This window comes from Pelodiscus sinensis, chromosome 1, assembly GCF_049634645.1.
Source record: "Pelodiscus sinensis isolate JC-2024 chromosome 1, ASM4963464v1, whole genome shotgun sequence".
Lineage (NCBI taxonomy): Eukaryota > Metazoa > Chordata > Testudines > Trionychidae > Pelodiscus > Pelodiscus sinensis.
This window is the reverse complement of record NC_134711.1, coordinates 151,627,107-151,649,431: the sequence shown is the minus strand read 5'-3', so window position 1 is coordinate 151,649,431 and position 22,325 is coordinate 151,627,107. Positions and strand designations below refer to the sequence as shown.

Here is a 22,325-nt window from a genome sequence, read left to right as displayed (position 1 = left end):
AGGGGTATAAACAAGTCATGAAATTTTAGTTTTTACTGACTTTATTAGTGATTTTTATGTAGCCTTTTGCATAACTAGACAAATACCTTGATGAATTGATGTACACCCAGGAAAACCTCTAGGTAGCCCCAGGGCTACATGTACCCCTAGTTGAGAATCACTGATGTAGGTGAAAAAACTAATTCTGCCCTTTCCTAGAATATCCATTACACTCATTAGAGCAGGTTTACTGGAAACAAATATTCCTGTAGAATACTAACTTTCTTTCAATGGATCTGATCAGCGTTATAACTTTATTGCAGAATCAAATGGAGGGGCACATGAACTCTGAAAGAGATGGTACATTTTTAATCAGCAGTCTGAGAGCTAGTAGTAGAGACTAAAAATACAAAATGCAGTGTTGTGCATCTTTCTGATATGAACATTTCCCTTTCCCTCCCTCCCTCCCAACTGTGAATGTCTGACTTTTATTAGACAAATGAAAAATCTTAAAACACGGCTTTTGAGGGGAGGTAATTTGTTGTTTTATTTTAGGGATGTATAATCTTCAACTGAAACTTGAGAATTTGATTTTAATTTATTCAACATAAGATTTTGCTGTTGAATTGTTGAGACATATATTTGGTTTTGAGTATTGTTATTAGTATTGTTGCATTCACATTATTCAGAAAGGACTGTGGTTTAGAGGTGTGAGCAACAGGATGGAACAAAGATGCCTAGCTTTTCTTCCCAGTAAAGGTGTGTGATCTTCAGTAATTCACTTAACCTCCCTGTACCTCAATTTATTCATTTATAAAATGGGGTAATAACTACTTAATAAGAGTGCTGTGGTTTAGTATTTAGAATGCACTACAACTACTAAGAAATCTTCACAATACCCCAGTGAAGCAAGTACATTGTTTTCCCATTTTACTTAGGGGTAGAATAAGACTTAGTGTGGTGAAAAAACTTGCCAAAGGCCACAGAGAGAGTTTTGATTTCTAAACCTATTTTCAAATCACTTACCACTCTTTATTTATTAATGGCCATAAACCACTTAAAGTTCCTATGATGAAATAGCAGCTTATTGTTACTACCTATGCTGTAAAATACACTATACTATTTATATATCTGATCAATGAACTTTAATTTTGTGTGTGTGTGTGTGTGTGTGTGTGTGTGTGTATACACACACACACGAGGTTTTTAATGTTTTTAATGGAAGAGATACAGCTCTTTCAGTGGCAGCTATTGGGACCTGGGACTATGCCTTATTGGCATCTAATTACCAGCACTTGCTGTAGAGTACATAGGAAAGGAACATTTATTGTTTAAGCTTTTGATTCTTGTCTGCGTAGTTTTTCCTTTTGGAGAAAATTTTGTCAAAACACCTGGATTTCTTGAAAAAGGTGTCAATGTTTTTTGTTAGCCTGATATTGTGAGCATTCACTGACATATTAGTCAGGGTTGGGTGAAATAGTAACACTGCTATCGTAAAGATGTAACCCTTACTATCTGTTGCTAACAAGCTTATTTTGGAAATGGTTCCTTGCACCTGCTCTGCAAGATATGAGTGGATACTTGTTTTCTGATAAAGTTTAAGAATGCAGTCTTGGTTATCTGTAACCTCAACTGATGTTATAGGGCATCTATCTTGGAGCGGGGGGAGGAAATACATAGGTTCTTTTTATATCAGCAGTGCTCACATTTTACATGGCCAGTGGGTTTCCCATTAATTATGAAAAGTACATTAAGTCTCAGTCCTTTCATCTTAAGGATGCAAGGGGCTGTCTGACCTTGCATCATGTTGAAGAGCACAGGAGATAAGAAAACTGGCTGGTGACTCTTTTCTCTGAAGTGCTGCTGTAATTGATAGCTATTCTGTTCTCTAATATGGCATTGCAGGGGCATGGAAATCCTGGACTTTGCATCCTGTGTATCTTGTACAGAAGTTTGGTTTACTGCCAGGAGGGTGGACTTGAAGGAGCTAGTGGTAGAGCTATACTTTCTGGTAAAACTTTGGGCTGATTCTGATGATGTTTACACCAATGTAAATGAGAACATACTCAGTTCAATGATTTTGACAATAATGTATATAAATAGTATAAGTGAGAGGAGAATTGGCTCCTGAGGCAGGAACTGTAGAGATACCAGTGGGTGTAGTTTTTGGGGAAGCAACTTTGACTAATGATTTAAGTAGTAAAATCGGGATCAGGAGTCTTGCTCGTGGTCATACAAAAGAGCTAACAGTCACTTCTCTTTTGAGTCCCATCCTCTATAAAGTAGAAATAATCCTACTCTGTATTTGTAAAGAATTTTGAGATTCTTGGGCAAATGGTGATATATTATTCTTATGTCATTTGTTGGTTTACGCTGTGGAACTAGTCATCACCTTTGGTTTATTCTGGGTTATTTTCTTTTGTAAATGGGGACGTCTGTTTTTTGGGATGGTAGCAAGATGCTAAGGAGCTTTGGGGTTGTAACAAAAAATGTTTGGACTTGGCTTTCCTTTCCTAAGAAGTCTACAGACTTACTGTCTCACAGCTTCCTTATTGTCTGTCTCATGGACTTACCTTTGACGTAGCTGTCATTCTGCCTTCCGACAAGTCAGCAATCTGGTTTTAATTGTTTTCTCAGAGACTTGCATATTGGAGCAGTGTTTTTAAGCTTGTATAACTTATTGGGTAACTAAAGATTTTTGCTCCAAAGCCCACAGTTAATAAGGGGAGCCTGACAAAAAGGGTACTGCACCTGCCTATAATTGTGTGCTCAGTCTTTGGCTTCATTTGTCAAGGAGCACTCAGTCCCACTGTTTTCATGGAAACTGGAGCTATTGAATCGGCAGTATTCCAGATGTGAGCATACCATAGATTTATATAGAGGCAATATGGTATTTTCTCTTATCCCTTTTCTAATGGCACCTAACATTGTTAGCTTTTTCACTGCTGCTGCACATTGAGTGGAACTGTCCACAATGACTCCAAGATCTTTCTTGAGAGATAACAGGTAATTTAGACTCCATCATTTTGTATGTATTGTTTGGATTATGTTTTCCAACATGCATTATGTTGCATTTATCAGCATTGAATTTCATCTGCCATTTTGTTGCTCAGTTGCACTGTTTTGTGAAATCTCATTTGTAACTCTTTGCAGTCTGCTTTGAATTTAATTATCTTGAGTCATTTTGCCATCTGCAAATTTTGCCACTTCATTGTTTACCCCTTTTTCCAGATCATTTATGAATATGTTGAACAGTAATGATCCAAATACAGACCCTAAGAGGACACCACTATTTACTTCTCTCTCTTGTGGAAGCTGTCCATTTTTATTCCTACTTTTTCCTGTTCTTTGTTTCCTATCATTTAAACAGTTACTGATCCATGAAATTTCCCTGTTATCTCATGATGTTAGGGATGTTGTCGTAGACTCTCTGAGTTACAGTGTCACTAGATCACCCTTGTCCATTTGTTTCTTGGCTTTCCTCAAAGAGTCTAGACAGCCGTGGCCAACTCGTGGCTTGCACGCTGCATGTGGCTCTTGCCCCCCAAAAGTGAGGCTCGCAAAGCCACTCCTGCGTGTCCCGCCCCCTGCTGGCTCTCCCCTATCCCCTGGCTTCCCTGTGCTTACCAGTTTGGAGCTGCGGGGTTTTAAAAATGGTGCCCAAGATGGAGGCCATCTTAAAGGGACAGCCTCCTTTCAAAATAAAATATATATATATATATATATATTTAACTTTTTTTGGTTTTGCTCAACAGTTCTCTTCTGGGGAGAAGGGGATTGTTGTTGTTTTTTAAAGCTTGACAATTCTGGTGCAACTCTTCGCATTTTTTCCACTGCTGTTTTGGCTGTCTTTGTTAAATGGGTTGGCCACCCCTGGTCTAGTAGATTGGTGAGGCATGATTTCCCTTTACAAAAGCCATCTTGACACTTTTCCCCAACATATCATGTTCATCTATGTGTCTGGATGATCCCTTTCTTTAGTCTCCACCAGTTTGCCTAGTACTGAATTTAGTCTCACTGGCCTGTAATTGTCATGATTTCTTCTGGAGCCTTTTTTTTTAAAAAAAAAAAAACCTTGGTGTGGCATTAGGTGTTGGCTAATCATCTGTCAGTAGTTGATTAAATAATAGGTTACATACCTCAGTTGTTATCTCTGTAAATTCATATTTCAGTTGCTTCAGAACTCTGAGATGAAAACCATCTGTTCCTGGAGACTTATTGTTAAATGTATTTGTTTGTTCCAAAACCACCTCTAATGACACCTCAATCTGGGACAGTCCCTCAGATTTGTCACCTAAAAAGAATGGCTCAGGTTTGGGAATCTCTCTGCAGTGAAGGCTTATCCAAAGAATGAATGTAATTTCTCTGTGATACCTTGAGTGCTTCTTTAGCATTCAGTGCTAAAATCCAGTGCCCCCGCCCCTCCCCCGGTGGTTTTGGGGTCTTTCTGCTTCTGAATGCATTTTTCAAAAAAAAAAAAAATGTCTGTTACTTTTTGAGTCTTTATAGCTTGTTGCTTTTCAGATTCTTTTTTGGGCTGTCTAATTATATCTTTTACGCTTGACTTTTGCCAAAGTTTATGTAGCTTGCTGTTTTCCTCAATAGCATTTAATCTCCGGTTATTAAAGGATGCTTTTGGTCTCGGACAGCTTCTTTTAATTTGTATAGCCATGGTGGCACTTTTTAGTCCTCTTACTACAGTATGTATTTTGATTTGGGACATACATTTAATTTTGAGCTTCTATTAGGGTATTTTTCCATGTAGCTTGTAGGCATTTCACTTTTGGGTCTGTACCTTTTTAAATTTCTGTTCAGCTAGCTTCCACACTTTTGTATAGTTCCCCTTGTTTAAATTAAATGCTACTGAGGTGGGCTGCTGTGGTGTTTCTCTCCATCCCCTCTCCCCCCAACAAGATACTTAAATTCAATTATGTTATGGTTGCTCTTATAAAATGGTCAGCTATATTCATCCATATTCAGATCTTGTGCTCCACTTAGGACAAAATCAAGAATTGCCTCTTCTCTTGTGGTTTCCAGCACTAGCTACTCCAAGAAAGTAATTTATGATGTCAAGAAACTGTCATGTAGCCCAACTCATGTAAGCAACTTTTACTGTAACTTGAGCTGTCCTTGTAATTTATAATTACATGTAATTTTTCAAACATAGGTGACATGTTTTTAATATTGGGACATAAAAATCAAGATGAAAATCTGACAAAACATTTGGTTATTATAATAGCATAATTTTCTAGCAATTTCTCAATTTGAATTTGTGCACGAGTCACTAAATGCTTTATTGTCCTTAAAGTGTTGCCATACCATGACCCCCTGCTTTCATTCTTTGGTATTGCCTATCTTGATGCTCATAGCTTACAGATTCAGTGCAGTTTGAGGGTCTGGTAGCACCAGTTCTGTGAAGGGGCAATACAGCATGTGTAGTGATTTTGCTGCACTGAAAATTTACCCCTTTCCATCCATATATAATACTAGTCACTAATGCCGGAATGAAAAATCCTGAAAAGGATGCATTGATCAAAGAGAACCAGTCTTGACTCTCCATCGATACAAAGAGAAGCTTTGCAAGTTATCAGCTGAGCAGATATACCTCTAGCCAAGATGAAAAGTTCTATTTCAGGGACTGCCAAGTCCTTAAAGAAACTTCGTTGAGTTCATGTACCTTCTCTAGACTTCAGCGTTATATTTATTATGTCTTATCATCTGAATGGCAGGCAACCCAAAGTTATGTTGACGAATATCCTGAGGACAGAAATAGGAAGAAAATATACACAGAGCCTGCTTAAAACTGATGCTAATTTATCTGCTGTTGACAAGTTGCAAACAGATCGACCAACCTCATCATCCGTTGCCAGCCTAGAGATATTGCAAATATTAAGTCCTCCTCTCCAAAGCCTTTTTATATCCAAAAGGTATGTTGTTCAATTCTAATTAAGTCTTAACATCCTGGACCTTAGCTTCATGTGACTAAAACTAATAATAATTTATTTTTAATTGTTTTTTGTGGAAGTATTTCTTGTTACATTATAGGTGTTACTTGTTGTCTTGATCACAAGCCTTTTTCTTGTGACTGTCACTTTGGATCATATTGCTTGAGTGCCTGTACCAACCGCTGTCTTGGATTTCTAATGAGCTGGTGTTTAACTGGTCCTGAATGGACAAGCATGATTAATTCTGGTCCAGCTTATTGGGCTCTCTTAGATGGATGTTTTTCATCACCCCTGTGAAATACATTGACGTCTAACTGTCCCTCTAGAAAAAGAAATCTACTGTTCTTTATTGGATTTTTGACACTCTTCCAAGTTATACTCATCGCAGATTACTCATGGGCTAACTTGGGCAACTTGATAACTGCTCTGCAAACAGAAAGGCTCCCTTGAAAGAACTTTGTACCTCTCAGCATAACAAAGGAGAAAGAAAGACATCAGACACCATATGCTATGCTGGAAAGTGACTAATATGATTCAATTCAATAAGACAGAGGGAGATGCTTTCAAGGCTTATGTAGAATACAGCATCATTTATACCTAATTCAGAAAAGGTTGTGGCTGTACATCATCTGAAAGAAATGGGAACTGTGGCGTGTGCTCATCAGAGTTTGAGGGAAGAAGCCATTAGCCATGCAAGACAACAAATTGACTGATTGCACATGTTAAGTACCTGGATAGTCTTGTACATTTGAACCATTGGTAAAATGTATGTTGTCATCTCTTGATGTTTTTGATTGACTTAATTTTGGTGCTCATCTCTCCTGACACATGTTCTTCTCAGTCTTACAATCACCTGATCTGTGACAGAGTAATGCCTGGGAGTTGTGATGAAGGATCAAAATTAATTACATAGTTCATTACATGCTTAAACGTATAGTCATGGCTAGAGGTGTAAGTGAACGACACTGATTGACAATAAGATTTGTTTTATTGCAGACATCCTAATTCTAGGAGAATTTTTAAGATCATTCTGTAATTCTATTGGTACTGAAATTTTGCATGGAAGTTATTCTGGGATAAATTTCATGTGAATAGAAAATGTTAAATCCTCTGAGATGGCAAAGACAGGCTACATGAAACAATATGCTAATATACTGTAGCTGAACTAAAGTTACATCGTTTTCACCCTTGTCTCCTCTTGACTACCCAACTTTCCACCCGTGGTCTGTTGTCATTGTTCTTTGTGTTAGCTACCTGACCTAAATTTTAAGAGTCTTGATGGAGAGAACTTATGTCTGTAAAAGACCATGAACAGTTATTGGTAATGATTTGGTTTACCAAGTCACTTACTTAGTTACATGAATTCAGCCAAAAATTTCTTATCTAGATTTCAGTGCAGCATTTACCATTTATTGTTATATGTATGGCAGGCAACCCAAAGTTATTTTGAAGAATGTCCTGAGGACGAAAATTGGAAGAAAATACATAAAGAAACAGCTTATAACAGATGCTAATTTATCTGATGCTGACAAGTTGCTATCAGGTCAACCAACTTCATCTATTGCCAACCTGCAGACATGTCATATATTAAGTCCTCCTCATCAAAGCCCTTTTATATCTAAAAGGTATGTTCTTCAGTATTGATTTGTTAGCCTTGTTCTTTCTGAAACAACATGACATGGAAAAATAACTTCTGTGAAACTGTTTTCATGAGAATCTGACGTGAAGCAATGGTTGAATTACCTCAGTGCAAACATACTTTCAACAACCCATCATTTTTAACATTAAATTACACTGATTCTTTCTGCATCTGACATTAATTGGACACCTTTTGTGGCTAAGAAGTTAGATTTGAAATAGAACAATGTTCTGTTTGTAGATATGATTACAAGTTTCTAATATGATTATATTGGTTTGAACTTTCCTGTGATGTGCTTGCTTGGTTCTAGGTTTTCTTTGACCAGTTGCTCAAAGCACTTGTATATGCATGTCCTATTGCTCTTCCTAAATCCACATCTGGTTTCAACCCCTTCACCAGCTTGTAGCAATCTCATGACTACCTCTCTCATTGCTTTACATCTTTATTCTTCTTATTTTCATGTTTACGTAGACTTTAGAAGTACAAAAATGCTTTGTGTGTAGAATTAGCTGTAGAAATAAAGCTGACAAGGATTACATAATGTAAGTTTCATTCTGAATTTGCGAAGTGAATTACTTGGTCTCTCCCCCTGTATGTTGATGTCTCTGCTGTAAAAGTAAAACAGTGTCAGGAACAAAGTGGTGGGGGAAGAAGAGAGAGAAATAGATAAAGGTTATAACTACACAGCAGCTGGGAGGTATGATTCCCAGCTCAGATAGACCTAGATCCATTAGTTATGCAAAAGTTAGTGTCTGAAAATAGCAACATGACGATGGCAGCTCAGATTAGCCATCAGTATCATATGTGCATTTTTAATGGATTAGACTCCAAGATACTTAAATTTATAAGGTTTTCATAGGATTGAGCAGGAATTTTGTCGTATCAGTCACAATTAGCATAAACAAGTTGATGCTTTGTAAAGGCAATGCAAAATGACAGGTGAAGTGTATTAAACTGAGATGAAAGAACTTCAGAACAAGTTTTTAGAGGAGAATGGAGGTAGCTGTATGTTAAAAATAAGTTTATTCAAGTCAAGTATGAACATGTTTTTCTGTATCTTCTCCAGTTACAAACTGTTTCTCTGATTGCTTCTTGTAGCAAGGTTTCTTTGTTTGAGGAATTCATTTCTCATATTTATATTACTTTTAATGATAAGTAAGTGCAGACAGGACTGCTTACACATCTTACTACAGGTTGGACCTCCCTAGTCTGGATTCCTTGGGACCTGACCAGTCCCAAGCAAGGGAGTGTGCCGGACCAGGGATGGTCAATTCCAGTCCCTCTGCTGCCAGCATCTGGGCTCTCCTCAGGGGCTGCCGGGCTCCTGACCAAGCTACTCCTCAGAGCCACTGACCCTGCTGCGCTTACTCTGGCCTTGCTTCCTGCCCCCTGTTGCTGGAGTGGCTCTGCTCCTGGCCCCCTGGCTGGGTTCTAGACCGCTGGTGCCTTGGCCACTGGACTGGCTCTACTTCCATCTGTATTCCTAGCCACTGTCCGCTCTACAACAGGACTCCCGGATGGCTTCTGCTTCCAGTCACTGGGCTCTCTAGTCCAATAGCTTTCTGCTCCAACAACATCCACAGTCCTGCTGGTCCCTGAGCGTTGGCAGACCAGAGAGTCCCAGACCAGAGAGGTTCAAACTGTAGTGAACTGACTATTATAGACACATTCAGTTTGATTCTTGTCTTCAAACTCTTCCTTAGTTTTGTATAGGATACCTTTGGGACCTGATTTTCCTTTACACAAAGGCCCATTTACACAGATCTGGCCAGGGCTGACCCACAACATTTTGACATCTGAGGCGGGGAGCTCAAATGACGCCCCCATGTCCCCTCGCTGCACCAGCAGCAGACACAATTTTCTATACTCTGGGTCCTAGTGGTGCCCTCCCTTACTCCCCTCTTCCCCCCACACACAGTCTGGCTCCTGAGATGGCTGCCTCAGTTTGCCTCATGGTAAGGCCAGCTCTGGATCTGGCAGAATAGCAAGGCCTTTATAGTGAGTTCAAATATATGTATATCCACGTTAAGGTCCCTTGGAATGAACAGAGCAGTGAATAAGGGCCTCGGTATAAATGAAAATCATGCCTTTGGTATAGAAAAAGTATCCCGTTTTGTACTGTGGATGAATATATATTTTAATTTATAATACACTAGAAGATTTACTCGGTGTTGCTAAGGTCCTTAACTCAAATAAGTCTTGTTTTTCTTCATTTAAATTATTGTTAATGAGTAGGTGTGGGAATGAGGAGTTCAGTATGAAGGCTGCCCCAGGGGGAGAGAACAATCCCAGCCATCCTCATTGCAGTAGCTTGAGGCCAGGTGAGAGCACCTGTCCCTGACCACTGCAGCAGCAGCGGGCACAGCTGGGGTGTGGGACAGATAGACACACAAACTCACTCTCTGAAATAGTAAGTCCCTTTCTTCATTCCTGCTCCCTGCTGGCCCAATGGGGTTAGAGCTGTCTGGGCCCCCATCTCTGTCCCCTTACTGCTTCTCTGTGGTCATTTTACAGTACAACTGTCCTTCCCTTTCCATTTTATGAGAAACAGCTACATTCCAGGCACATCTCATTGCCCTGGCACAACTAAACCCTGACATTGCTTTAAGTTATGATAAGAGGAAGCTGCATATCAAATTGGTGGTCTTAGTTCTTATCATGTAAGAAGAGTCCTGGAACAAAGGGACTCAGACAAACTCACATTTCTAAAATATATAGTAAGCTGATAATAGAAATAATACATGTTGGAAGTCTTAGCTGGACTTTTTCAATCTTGCTTCTCCACAGGGCAGTCAGTTATTTATGCCTGCCATTTAATTTACTTGAACATGTAAATAACTGATTGGTGAGTATAATTTGGCATATACTTGTCCAGATGACTTAAAATTGTGGGTGTAGAAATTGATACCATTTCCTGAAAATCTGGCCTCAATGTCTGCAGCAGGGAAAAGTAATTTTTAGTGTGTTTTAGTCCATTAAAGGTAGAAAGGCTATAGTTGTCCAATGCATATGGTGCTAGAGCCTGATCCTGCACCCCATGAGAAGTTAATGGGATTTCTCATGTGACTAAGTGATGCAGGATCATACCCCATTTGATGAAAAATGTATCAGTACTTTTTCCAAATGGTTGGGATTAGAGAACTGTTGGTAGCAAGGAGGGGAGAAAAGCAGAAACCGAGGTACTCCTCTGACATTTCTTACCTTCTGAATAAACAGATTTTCTCATACTGATACTATATAACTAACTTAGTTGTCTTAAAACATTCACCCTGAACTGGTATTAAGGTACAAAGCAATGTAGAATTAATTCCAGTGTGTATAGTAGCTTTGTAGTGTAGTGGTTTTGGTGCTCAGATTAGTGCTGCTTTTCACTCCAGTTTGGACGTAGTTTAAACTGCAGCTTCTTTTCAATTGTATGTACAGTATACTGCATAGGTAACTGAACTGTGTGTGTGTGTACATTATAGGGGAGCTTAGGTTTGGTTCGTAATACTATCCGTGATAAAAATAGTGTCTCAACCCATTTTTGAGAGATGGAATCAGTGGTTTGCTCTGCTCTTAGGAATCCTTCTGAGTGGATAGTCTTTCTGTGAAGAGAGATGAGAGCATTAGGCAGAGCTCCCCACAACAACCTCTATACCTACTCCCAGCACACGGCTTCAGTGGCCTGTTCCCATGTGGAAATTTTATTGCATGGTGACGAGCAAACCCAGAGTGGCTTATTAGCAGAACACATTGGGGGTGTGCATGTGTGAAGTTTTAAAATAGAAAAAAGATCTCTAAATAGATGTATTGTGACTCTGCATGAATATAACAAGGAACATTTTGGAGTAAATTTGAATACAGAATCCCCCCACCCCCATTCTTTCTTGTGTGTCTATTTACATTCATGATACAGTACTGTATTTTTAATTGGATTTTTCTGATTTGACCTATTTGCCCACCACAATGGATGGTCTTCCTCTCTCTTTAAGGTTCCACGTGGAATCTTTTCATATCAGTACGGTGCTTCATTACTAAAATGCATGTCAGAATTTTTATCAGTCAGTGTGTCATTGCTGTAGATATTAACACATGCATCTCGCCATTCTAAAAACAGATTTGACATGCTTATGCAGAATGGGAAATTTATTCATAGAATATTTACAGTAACAAAATAAACTGTTTATAAATGTGCAGGTAACCGCAGCAGGAAGATGCAGATGAAAATGTAAAAGGAAATAATTCAAAACTTGTATTTTACAATACCTGAATTTAAAACTAGTCTACAATAGTATTACATAGACATGCCCATCATTCCATAAAAACCAGTTTTATTTAATCACCGGCTGGTCTCAGCAGTTTGTTTTTGTCTTATTCCCATTTCAGTAAGCTAAAAAACTTGGTTGGGATTTTAAATGTTGTAACATGAGATTAGAGGACGAAAACATGAGTAAAATAGCACTAGATGTTGAGCCTTTTTCATTGCTTCAGAGTACGTCTAGACTGCAGTCAGAGTTGTGATTGCAGCTTCTGAATACATACCCAACCAAGCTAGCTTTAATCAGTCAGTGCGAGTACAGTAGAGCTTAATGGCAATCCTCCCTCCCTGCCACTTCCTCCTAGTGCAAGCCTGCTGACTGCTGGGCTGAGAGCTGTCAATACTCCCACTCACAGACCCCTTGTGTGAAGCTGCTGACTCTAGTGGACTGAAATGGCTCCCCTGCTGTCCTATTTAATCAGTTAACTGGTTAAACTTAACATTTAATGAGTTAACTAATTAAACAGGATTTTACATACTCTAGTTTGCAGTGTATTAAAAAAACAAAGCCACGAATCCTCCCCTTTGAATTACCATACACCTTGAAACAATCTCCAGAGGTGACACATCACCATGGTGATTGTGGGTAGATCATAGCTGTATGGGAACCTGGGGAAAGTAAGTTGTGTGTGTTGGAGACCAGCTCCCTGGCTATTTGAAAGATTCAGCATGTTTTTTCAGCAGTTTGATTATTCATATATCCACATGCATGTCATCTTTTAAAGTAAAATTCACCATCTGTACTAGAGGGTGAAAACAACATGAGCTGAGTTTCTTTGTGTGTTTAGGGGAAATATGTTTGTGTTCAGATATACATTTGTTGACATATTCATGAAGAACTGTTTCATTTATGGTGTGTGTTGAATGAATGGAAAGGATTAATTAGTGATACTAAATGTCAGAAACTCATGCTGACTTCTGTTAGGTTTCTTAAAATGGGGAAACTATATGGTTGACAAACTGACAGATTACACCTACACACAGAGATCAAATTAACATTATTAAAGGTGTGAAAGTCAAGCACTCAAAAGTTAGAAAATGCCAGAATTAAAGTTGCCTGTGCAACTTTAATTTGGCCCCTTTGTGTGTATGCATTATGATAGTTTTTAATTGTATGATCATATACTATTTTTTCCCACAGGCCCTGGGCTTCATTCAATTTATAGTACTTAGTAAATAGCAATTCAATAATTTGTTTTTATCTGGTAGTTCAATGTATAGTCCTCACATGTCTGCCTTACTGTATGCTATTCCTATTCTGTTCTGAAGACAGAATTATTTTCTCCATGGGATTTTTATGGCAGTCATTGATATAATGTGCAAATGCCTCACAAACATTACTTTGTCTTCACAACACACCTCTGAGATTAGGGATGAAAGTGCTGTTCTCCTTTCCCCTACCCCCCCCCCCCCTTCCTATGTCTATCACAGGCAGTAAGTGTGGAGAGCAGGAGACAGCTTAAAAACCAGTTTCCCCAGAACTGTCTCTGCAGGGGAGTAGTAGGGACTGGGTGCAAGCCGGGAATCAGCTGATTCCCAACTTGCACCCAGTCCCAGATGCTGCGCCTCTGCTTTTTAAATATATTTTAAATATATGAAGAGCCTACTGGCTCTTAATCAGAACCAGCTGTCCTGGCTTGCACTGAGTACTTGCTGCCGACAGGTTAACCCTGCTGCAGCTTTGCTTTTTAAATGTATTAAGAACCAACCTATTGATTGATCGAAAATCCACTGACTAGTTGATTAAACTAACATCCCTATGTGAGATGAGGGTGTGGTATCCCCATTTTACAGATGGGGAAGAGGCATAGGGAGATTAAGGTCAAAAGTATTCACTAATTCTGGTGCCCAGTTTGAGACAATTGGGATGAAACATTTTTTTTAGAGTACTTAGCATGATAGAGCAATTTATATGTTTGAAGCACAGCTCCCGTTGACTTTTGTTGCAGTTGTGTCAGCAGTTCTGCAAATCAGACCCGAAGATCTTTAGTCAACTGAAAAGACAAAAATTCTCCCAGGATGTCCTGTTGACACCGGCATGGTTCATCAGCAGGGCAGAACCATTAGATCTACCATGCATACCTCTGCCACTTGAGCTGATGGAATAACTAATAGCAGTAGAAAATTGTTACCCTCTTTGCAGCATAGCACTAGAGAGGGTGAGACACACTTTGCCTGTGGGTATCAGGTATTTGCTCATAGAAGAGGATTGGTCAGGCTCAGGAATCTGGGGTTCCATTCTAGGCTTTGAAAGTCAGTGTTTTTCATTGAGCATAGATTCTTGTACCCATTCCACAGAAGTGACTCTCTTGCCCCATCTCCTTCAACATATCCTTGTACTAGTCCTGTCTGATCCTCACCCTGACTCTTTGATCAAGATCTGTTCTACTCAGTTTGTCAGATTCAGTCTTCTTGCCCAGCAAGTACATCCTGCTTCTCTGGATTCCCAATCCCAGTTCTCTCCACTTTCATGGCTCCTCATCCCATGCTGCTTTCTCCTTTTGCTCTAGTCATGACTCCCTCCCCCTGTGTCTTTGTTGTTTCTTGTTTTCACTGGCTCCCAGGCCCGGTCACCCTCTCTAGGCTCACCATCCAGTTTCTCCCCTGACTTCTTATTCCAGTCTCTTCAGCAATGCCCAATTCTCCAGTACCCTTCAGTTCTTCATCCAATGCGTTGCCCTGTTTTTGTGTCTACATTATATCCTTTCTACATTCATATTGGAGCATCCTTCTCGATGCTGCATTCCAGCAGGAAGGTCTCTAAGAGCAGAGATGGTGTGACTACACTGCTCGCTTCTTATAGCAGCATGTAGAGAACATATACTGCTTTCCTCCGTGCACAGGTATAAATAGAAGTGTTGGCAGTGAGGCACTGCTTAAGCGATTAAAGACATGCCTAAAAGGGGGAATATGTACCCTATGGAGCTTTCTGCACACCCATTCAATCCTGCCTCTGTCTACTGTGCTGTTTTTAGCAGTGTCATGTCCTACTGTCAGAGCATTTCTCCAATGTAGGGAAAAGTTCTGGCAGAGAGGAGGCAGTGAGGAAAGTGTTCAGCAGCTCCTTGCTGATTTATGCCTTTTCTTGCCACAGAGGAAAACTTTAGTAGCAAGGAGGCAGGAGGAAAAGTCACTGGCAGTTCCCCATTGCCAAAGATTTTTCCTGCTGTCTTCCCCTTGCTGGATCTGATACTTTATCTGATCCTTGCAGTGGGCACAGTCCAGCATGTACTTACACATACCCTACACATCGTTGCCAGTGTTGTGCAGTGTAGATGTATCCAGCAAGATGGCTTCCTTGGTCTCAGTTCAGGTTTCTAGTCCCCAGGGCTGTAATTGCAGGGGCAGGCCTGCTCAGCCTTAGACTGAAGCATGCTCAGTACAGAGGGAATTTGAGGAATTCAGCTGCTAGAACCTAATATGTCTTCTGAGCATGCACCAACTATAATTCTTCATGGGATTATAAATTGGCTAGATTTTGGATGGATTTTCATAAGGACAGCACAAGGCATTTACCTGACCCAAAAGCAACTCTTTCTGCCAAATTTCAAGCCACTGCTCTAAAATGCTTTTAAAAGAAAAGGTCTCTTTTCAGGTCCCCATATGTGCAAAGCATGTCCTTTTCAAGATCCTTGTAGCTGGAATTCTCTGTTCAAAACCTTCTCTTTGGACCAACTCATACTTTAGAATCTTGTTCCCATTTAAAGTCTCAAATAATTGGAAATGTAGTATTTTGCCCCCTATATGCGATGTTAATGACAGAGGGAAGGAGGTGTTCAATTGACTATGGCTTTTCTTTTTGCAGTCTGTGCTGCTGATCCATGTCTCAGCAGTACTTTACAGATTGCACTGACAGAACAATATTTAAATGACTAACCCTTACCAGTGAGTCAGATTCTCATTTTGTGCACCTTCTTAGAAGCATTCTTTTCACTAGCAATCTACGCTGCTAGCGTCCATGAGCCTTAACAGTGTATTGCCTTAACTGAATTAGTCTGCAAATTTTGTTTTGCTTCACAGCATTTATCAGTGAAACAGGTTTCTGTAGTCTGAGCCTACCCTGATATACATGGAGAGAGGATTCGTTGGTACTTTTGCAGGATTAATGAGAAGTAATACTCATTTTTATAGGTATGAATGGCACAGGAAGAAGACAGATGACAGTCTTATGAAATTGGCTGAACCTTCTAAAGAAGCAGAAAGCAATAATGCTCTCTTTACTGTAAGAAGATATAACCAGCAGAAGAAAGGTTGGTGATGATGAGCAGTTCCGTTTTACATTTAAATATTTGGATTTTACAATAACTGGATATTTGCCTTAGATTTACCAGGAGAGGGTAGAAAAAAGAAGGTAATACAAAGGTTTTGCTTTGTAAACAATATGTATGCAAAACTGTGGGATAAAATATCCGTACACTATCAAATATACAAAGCTAAATATTGTTAAGGTAATAATTTAAGCCCATAAACAGAAGAAAATTGAGAGAGAAACTTCAGTCTCTTCTTTCAGTGCCATGATGTCCAACATACTAGCCACTATAATGGCTACTGCTTCAGAACTAGTTGGACACTTTGGTTTTAATTAGACCTGTCAATTAAAAATTACAGTTAATTGTGAGAGCAAAAAGTCACAATCACAGTTCTAATTGAACTGTTTATAGAATACCAATTTAAATTTATTATAATTATTTTGGATTTTTTACCTTTTCAAATACATTGATGTCAGTTACAAAACAGAACAGAAAGCATACAGTGTTTTTTATTATTTTGATTACAAATATTTGCACTGTAAAAAAGATAATAGAAATTGTATTTTTCAGTTTACTTCATACAAGTGCTGTAGTGCAGTTTCTTTATTGTGAAAATGCAGTTTACAAATGTAGAAGTTTTGTTTGTTTGTTTGTTCCATAACTGCCCTCAAAAATAAAACAGTGTGAAACTTTAGAGCCCACAGGTGGAAGTGTGAAGGGGCATATGAACATGTAGCATATCTTGCATGTAAATACTTTGCAACTCCAGTTACAATAGTGCCAGGCGAAAGCATGTTTCGACTTTCAGGTAAAATTGTAAATAAGAAGTGGGAAGCATTATCTCCTGTAAATGTCATAGCAATTGGCTGATCAAGATGTTGAACTAAGTGGCTTTGTATGAGGCAAATTGAAAAAAGTTTATTATTTTTACAGTGCACATATTTGTAATAAACTATCAAGTGAGCACTATATATTTTCTATTTTATATTGTAAAATACATCAATATATTTGAAAATGAAGAAAAACTTACACAAATATTTACAATAAATGTGAATTGGTAGTCTATAGTTTAATGGTACGATTAAAACTGCAATTAATTGCAACTATTTTTAAAAACTAGTTCCTAATTCATTTGACTTTGTTAATCAAATAAGTTAACTGTTTCATCGAAAATGCTGATATCATCTTTATAAAACGCTTTTTGTCTTGAATATTAAAATGTTACATGAATTTAACTGATGTACAAATGTTATACAATGATTTTGTTGACTACTGCAAGACAGGCAAGTATGTGTGGAATGCGCAAGATTTTAACATCACTTAACAATATATGCCAAAGAGAGGCAGAATAGTATAGAAAGCTGAAAGTGCAGGAGGAACTTGGGAAGGCAGAATGTTAATCACGCAAACTAGAATTGGCTTAGGCACTGAGGACAACACTCCTACTTTGAGTTGCGCTATAAATTCAGTTGCATTCTTTTCTTGTTCCTGTAGTTTTCAAATTTGTTCAAAGTTCAAATTGTTTTGAATTTAAAATATTTTTTTATTGTGTATCTCCATTTTACCTGGGGAGCGGGGAATTATCTAATAAACACATACAAGAAAGACAGAGAAAAATCACGTGTGGATGCAAATATGGTAGTCAATACACTTTTTAAATTTTTGTCACTGTGACCGCAATTTAAGAACACTTAAGATGTTTAAGGATGACTACCATCAATTTTTGTAGAAATGTTACTGTGTTATGCCCTATTAAGCCTTTCTGTCTTTTTGTTTTTGCTTTTATTAAATTATTTGCTATAGAAAATAAGGAAAGTGATCCGCAAGATAAGGAAACCAAAATCTCGAACTATACCTCTCTTGGTTTGAGAGAACCAAGTTGTCTGAATTCCGAGAAGAGGAAAAGAAGACTTAGTGGCTATTTTTCTGATGAGAGTAATGCATGTTCCCCAGGAAAATTACCATCATCTTATGTAAGTAACAATTTCATCCATATGCATAGTATTCTCTCACTTAAATAGCAGCAACTAAACCCCAACATTGTAATGGTAGCTAGTACATTTTTTTTAAAAGACATTATGTTTATCATCTGTTGGGTAAGTATTGATGTATCAAATATTGAAATCTTTCCTTCTGTTCCCAGATAGCAATACACTAAGGGTGAGTATACAAAGCACCCTAAACTTGAAATAAGATACACAATTTGCATAGTGCAAATTGTGTATCTTATTTTGATTGCATTTCAAAATAGGCTAATTTCGAAATAATACATCTCTTAACGCTCATGGAACGAGGGTTACTGGGATGCCGAAATAGCATGCCCATTATTTCGAAAAATATTTCAAGATAATGGACTGCTTGTTAAGACGATCCCAAAATACTCGTGCAGTGTAGACTTATCCTAAGACTTTGACCCTGCAACATTTATATGATTAAGTCTCTATATGTAAGTAGATTTTAGGACTGCCAGGAACAATTGGGGTTATATAATCTGATTTTCTGTAAGCACAGGCCATACAATTTCCTCCACGAAAATTCTTAGAGCATGTCTTTAAAAAAATCCTCTCTTGATTTAAAAAGTGCTGATGAAGAATTTATCACAACCCTTTCTAAATGGGTTCCATGATTAATTTCTCTCACTGTTAAAAATGTATGCCTTATTGCCAGTCTGAACCTGAGTCATTGGATTGTATTATAACTTTGTCTGCTAGATTGATGAATCCCACTACCAAATATTTGTTCCCTGTGCAGATATTAATGAACAGTGATCAAGTCCCCCTTAATGTTCTATTTGTTTAACTAAAAAGATAGATTTTTTTTTCTATTGCTATAAGATATGCTTTCCAGTCTTTTCATCATTCTGGTTGCTCTTCTCTGAACTCTCCAATTCATCCATATCTGTCTCGAAGCATGAATGCCACAATACAGGACACAGTATTCCAGCAAAGGTTGCGCCTGTGCCATATACAGTGGTACAGTTATCTTTGTTCTCCTACTTGACTCACCTGTTTATGCATACAAGGATTTCATGAGCTCTTTTTGCCACATTGTTGCACTGGGAGCTCACGTAGTTGATTATCTAGGACACACACATCTGCTTTCCAGGATAGTCACTCATCCTGTATTTTTGGCCTGTATTGTTGGTCTCATCATGTATGAATTGACATTTAGCTTTACTAATATGCATGTTGTTTGCTTGAACCCAGCTTACCAAGCGATTCAGATCACTCTATCAGCGACCTGTCCTTTTTATTGTTTACCACTCCCCCAGTTTTTGCACAGGCTGTACTTTATTCTCCACCATGGATTTCCTCTTCTTTACCTCTCTGCTGCTGGAGCATAATTACAGACTATCTTCCTGCAGTCTTCCTGCTATCACAAACTTATTGTCTAAATGAGTCTTTCCCAGCTTCTCCACTGAGCTTCATCAAGGACTTTTTATAAATCCCTGGACCCCCTGAGACATGCAGTTGGGTAGGCTAATTAGCCCTTTCTGGGCCATGTTGATTTTATATTATTCTAGTTTTTTAATCAGCGTCATGGTACTAAGTCAAATATCTTATTGGAATCCAAATATATTATATCAGTATTACTATCTTTCTCAGTCAGAGCTATCAAGTTGTTTTGACAGGGTCTGTGTTCCATAATCCATGTGATTGGTATTAATTATATTACCCTGAATTCTTTATTAATTGAGTCCTGTATCAGTCATTCCATTATTTTGTGTAGGATCAGTGTCTCATTGGCAGGCCAGTAATTGCCTAGATCTTGTTTTTTTCAACATTGGCACAATCTTAGTTTTTTTTTTTTTTTCTGTTCCACTCAGACTTCCCTCATGTTCAAGATGAATTGAAAATCAGCATAAATCTTTCAGTGAGCTCTTCAGCCATCTCTTTTAAAATTCTTAGATGCAACTTATCCATAGTAATCTTAACTTTTAGGAGCCTATGTTTAACTAGATATTGGTGAAATGAAAAGAGTGTTATGATGTGATTACATCATCTGTTTTTTCCTAAAGACAGGGCAGAAATATTTATTGAATACTTTTGCTTTTTCTGCATTATTATTAATTTCCCCCATTTTTTGTCTCATGGTGGGCCAGTACTCTTAGTATGTACATTAAAATTTCATCGCCTTACAGTACATTTTGAACTTGTGGGACTACTGAGGTATGCAGAGTTACTTCTATAAGTTTTTCCAGGATTGGTGCCTAAGTATCAGAATGTAGGTGTGCTATTTTTCTCTTTCACTGTGTATTTCATTTCCAAAATTACTTTTCTGCTCATTTCAGAATTGACCATAACTTTTAAGTATTTTAAAATTATGAACTGTCAGTTATTGGCATCCTGGAGAGAAATAGTTTATTCTGATCAATTGTTAAGCAATGGTAAAAAGAGGTAAAGGGACTTTGAAAAATTTAGTTTGTGGAAAGTAACAGCAGAGTCCGGTACAAGGCATCGGTGTTCAAGCACCTGAATGCTCCAATAACAGGTGCCCTGTAAGCACTTAGCCCAAAGCCCCTACAGTCAATGAATAGAGGTCTTTGGATCAGGCTAGGAGTTCCCAATCGGCTGAATCGAAGAGCTGTTCAGTATCCCCAACTCTGCCTTTTTGGGAGTTAGAAGTGCTATCTGTTGCAGTCCATGGGGTAGTTGCCACAAGATTAAACCCCTCCCCCCTTTTTTTGTTCAGTTTGAAAATAGTTGTGGTTAGAAAGGTTGTTCTCTGCTTACTGTGTGTCAAGTAAACATACTGCATTGTCATACAATTGGGGAAGAAGTAACACCAGGCTGAGTCCTAAACTTAGCTCCATGTAAAATATTAAGCAATGTCTCTTTTACCTTGCTAGTCGGGTAAGTCAGTGGTCACAGAACTCAGTCATCTCAGCAAGGCCAGGATATAGATGTATATTTTGAATCCCGAAAAGATTAAATCTTTGGGTTTTCTTTTCCAGAAAGAAGAAAGGATAGTTTCAACTCAGGTCTGCAGATCTAACCTGATTCAGAAAAATATTTCCCTGGTTGTAGAGGCAGAATGTAAAGAATCATCCATCCATGACCAGTTGGAACCAGCTCTCAGCTGTGCAAAGGAACACTGCCTAGAGGCTGCTCCCAGGAGTTTGTTGCAGAAGCAGTATTCTGCCACCAGTGAGGATGTCAGGATTTCCCCTCTAGTTGGCACTTCTGGTAAAAAGAAGATGGACATGTCAGAATATCTGAGCAAGTTGCGCAGCAGAGTTCGCGATGACAGTCAGTCATTTGTTTCAGCTGAGCCAAGTATGTAACGTATCTGTGTAGGCAATATTTACATGTAGAAACTTAGAGGCAGGCATGGCGTACTGGTGTAAATACTTGAAGTAGAGGATAGGGATGTAAATATCTGTTAAATAGTTAACTGGTTAAATAACTAAAATTATACCAGTTAACTTCTGGTGAGCTGCTGTGGCGCAACCAGGGCCTGGGCCCCACTGGGCCTGGGGTCTCACCTGCCATCCTGATGCAGGGCCAGGGGATCCTGCCACCCCAAACTGGACACAGCCCTGCCTGCTTCTGCGACATGACTGAGGTCCAGCCAGCTGGCCCGACGCAGATGGGGCTGCTCCAGCTTGGCACAGTTGGCGGTCCAACCAATTACCCAGTAATCATTCTGGTAAGCCTCATGCTTACCAGATAACTGGTTAATCTTTTACATCCGCCGTAGAAATTAGGGATCAAAGATCACAATATCACTAAAAGCATTGCATGCACCTCAGAACAGTGTATGAGATATACTATTGGAATGGGTCATCTTATAGTTAAGGAACAGCACTGTATAGGCTGGTCAGCCTCCCGGAGGAACCCAGCTCAGTGGGCGGCCTATTCGCCCCACTGTACAACCTTTTAAAATAGTTCTCAAACTAACGGTCCATAGCCTGGCCTTGCTTCAGGTCCGGGGCACTGGGGAAGAAGTTCAATATAGTCCCAAGTCTCTAGGCCCACAGTTCAATTCCCGACCTTCCGTCAGATCGGGGCCGTAAGGCCCTTTTAGTAGGGCCCTAGCCCCGTTCCACGCAGGGCAACAGCAATAGTCCTGCCCCTTTAAGAGGCCCAGGCCTGGTTCCAGGCTGGGCAATAACCAAACACAGTAAGTGAGTTCAGAGTCCCCAGGCCTGTCACAGGCGGGGGCAACCACCACAGTAAATGAGCCCTGGCCCTGGGGCGGGGCACCAAATG

At 39.1% G+C, this 22,325-nt stretch overlaps 1 protein-coding gene across 7 annotated transcripts in view; it reads left to right on the top strand.

The window, feature by feature from the left end:
- SENP7 (SUMO specific peptidase 7) overlaps positions 1-22,325 on the top strand; it is an 88,207-nt gene that overhangs the window by 14,491 nt on the left and 51,391 nt on the right. For 5 of the 7 annotated variants that reach the window (XR_012897467.1, XM_075907664.1, XM_075907651.1 and 2 more), the window contains exons 5-9: positions 5,709-5,906; positions 7,355-7,549; positions 15,995-16,113; positions 17,917-18,086; positions 21,068-21,389. Coding sequence is in view for 6 of the 7 variants with exons in the window: in XM_075907664.1 (XP_075763779.1) it covers positions 5,709-5,906; positions 7,355-7,549; positions 15,995-16,113; positions 17,917-18,086; positions 21,068-21,389 (1,004 nt within the window). In the remaining variant the exon portion in view is untranslated. The remainder of the gene's footprint in view (positions 1-5,708; positions 5,907-7,354; positions 7,550-15,994; positions 16,114-17,916; positions 18,087-21,067; positions 21,390-22,325) is intronic. The other 2 variants (XM_075907679.1, XM_075907687.1) reach the window with 2 other exon arrangements.